General features: G+C 40.0%; 1 protein-coding gene across 1 annotated transcript; it reads right to left on the reverse strand.

Moving 5' to 3' along the window:
• Window positions 1–1,398: 1,398 nt before the first annotated feature.
• Window positions 1,399–2,376, reverse strand: LOC116570902 (olfactory receptor 1L3-like). Its single transcript, XM_032308521.1, has one exon. The coding sequence runs from the start codon at window positions 2,374–2,376 to the stop codon at window positions 1,399–1,401; it is 978 nt and encodes a 325-aa protein (XP_032164412.1).
• Window positions 2,377–2,720: the final 344 nt, after the last annotated feature.

The following is a 2,720-nucleotide window of genomic DNA, read 5'->3' on the forward strand; positions in this document are numbered from 1 at the left end:
TCTTAAGTATAAAACAATTTCTTAAGTGTAAAGTAATTTATTGAACTTCTTTCTTATGTAATTCTCTTTCCAACTGAATGAGAACCTTTTTTTTTTAAAAGAAGCTTTGTAAACTGAAAGCTTCTTTTTTTTTAAAAAAAATTATTTATTTATTTTTATTTCTTGTCAGCATAAGAGTATTCGTTGTTTTTGCACCGCACCCAGTGCTCCATGCAATCCGTGCCCTCTCTAATACCCACCACTTGGTTCCCCCAACCTCCCATCCCCGCCCCTTCAAAACCCTCAGATTGTTTTTCAGAGTCCAAACTGAAAGCTTCTTACTAGTAGTTTACATCTATTGATTTTTCTTTTCTTTTTTTTTTATTATGTTCAGTTAGCCAACATATAATACATCCATTGAATTTTGACTCTGTCTTCAGTGGACATAGGAAGCATTTCTTTTTTTTTTAATTTTTTATTTTTTATAAACATATATTTTTATCCCCAGGGGTACAGGTCTGTGAATCACCAGGTTTACACACTTCACAGCACTCACCAAAGCACATACCCTCCCCAATGTCCATAATCTGATTACATAGAACAAATTTTCCTTCATTCTGAGAAAAGTAACAAATAGAAAACACGGAAATACAGGCATCTTTAAAGAGAGGAGCATACAGGCAAGGAGTTTCAGGAAGCGTTATTTGATGAATGCAACCTGAGCTTCTGAAAGGCAGGAAGAGTAGAGAACAGAATCCATACAAAGGCACAGAGCTAGCTTACCAATAGTTAAGTTATTGATGTTAGGTTTTGTGAATCTAATGACTCCAGAGCCCAGGATATCCAGCTGTTGAGAGAATTAATAAAAGGGACTATTGTTGTATCATGGCATGATCAGAAGACACAGGCTCTGCAGTTGGGAAGTTCCTAGTTCAGTAGGGAGGTAACACACACACATTAACCCAACCACTTACAAAAAAACTTCTATTTCAGATGGAACAGAGTGGTTTCATATGGTTATTAATGCAAAACATTTTTGCACATATATAGATTTCTACATAAATGCACAAAAATTCTTTGTAATTCAAGTGACCAAATTTGGATGAATTTATAAATGAAGGAAATATGGGGAGTTCCATATAAATATGGAAGGGATAAAGGGAATGTGATTTTCTGGAATAGAGAGATATTGAGGGTGATCTACATTGTAGCATACATACCAAGACATGCAAAGTACTGTGAACCATGGTGTGACAGAGACCACAGGTTAGAAAAGTACAGGGTACAGCTACAGTTGAGCAAAGAGTATATTTTTCCAAAAAAAGTTCTAACATGCTGGTTTGTGTGTTCATGTGTGTGCCCCTGTGAGTTTGCAGGTGTGTGTACATAAGCACATACACCCACACCCGCACTTTGCAATCAGGATCCATGGATTTTGTTGGCTCGTGTAGTAGGAAGCATATCCATTTGAGCCTTAATTCTGCTTATCAGTTTCTCTAAGCCCCGTTTCATATCTTTGTTTCTCAAACTGTAGATAAATGGATTCAACATTGATGTCAGTACAGTGTAGATGATTGTTGCTACTCGGTCTTTGACAGTATACCTGGACAAAGGGTGGAAATAGACATAGCCAATACTCCCATAAAACAGAGTCACCACGGTGAGATGGGAGCTGCAGGTAGAAAAAGCTTTGCATTTTCCAGCCACTGAGGGAATATTGAAGACAGCAATGAGGATTCTCAGGTAAGAGATGACAATGCAGATACATGGGGCCATCACAGAAGCCATCCCTTCCGTCATGGCCACAATTTCATTGACAGAGGTGGAAGAACAGGCCAGTTTTAGAACAGGGTTGACATCACAGAAGAAATGTTGGATAACATTTGATGCACAGAAGGTGAGCCGATTCACCAGGAGGACGTGTAGGAGGGAGTGGAGGCAGGAGAAAGCTACGGAGAAGGCCACTAGCAACAGACAGCGTCTGTGGTTCATCACAATGACATAGTGGAAAGGGTTACAAATGGCTACATAGCGGTCAATGGCCATAGCTGCCAGGAGATAACTGTCTATGTTTCCAAAAACCAGGAAGAAATACATCTGTGCCAGACATTTGGCATAGGAGATGGTCCTCGTCTCTGATAAGAAGTTCACTAACATTTTGGGGATTACAACTGTTGTGTAGCAGATATCAGCAAAGGACAAGATGCTCAGGAAGAAATACATGGGGTTTTGGAGTTTAGGATCAGAGTGGATAGCCAAGATGATGAGCAGATTCCCCCCCAAGGTGACCAGGTACATGATAAGAAAGAGGGCAAAGAGTGGCTTCTGATCCTCAGGGCGAGAGGACAGTCCTATGAGGATGAATTCAGAGAGTCTTGTCAGGTTGGACATTCCCATGGACTTGTATGCACCTACAGATAAAAGATACTGTCAGTTAATGATTCTTATGTCCTCTAGGACATGCAGCTTTTCATCTGGTTCTTACAGTGAGAATGAGAAGTTCTAATAGGGCATTTGCTCTAATGTTTTTCTTCCTGAATATGAACAAATAAGAGCCAAAGGTGTATTTTCACTTGTTCTTTAAGGATCCTTGACATAGAGATCTATAGAAAACAGATTGAAGGGGTGGCACCTGGGTGACACAGTTGGTTAAGAGTCTGACTCTTGGATTTGGCTCAGGTCATGATCTTGGAGTCATGAGATTCAGCCCCACATTGGGATCCACACTCAGCCTGGAGTCT

This window comes from Mustela erminea, chromosome 12, assembly GCF_009829155.1.
Source record: "Mustela erminea isolate mMusErm1 chromosome 12, mMusErm1.Pri, whole genome shotgun sequence".
NCBI lineage: Eukaryota > Metazoa > Chordata > Mammalia > Carnivora > Mustelidae > Mustela > Mustela erminea.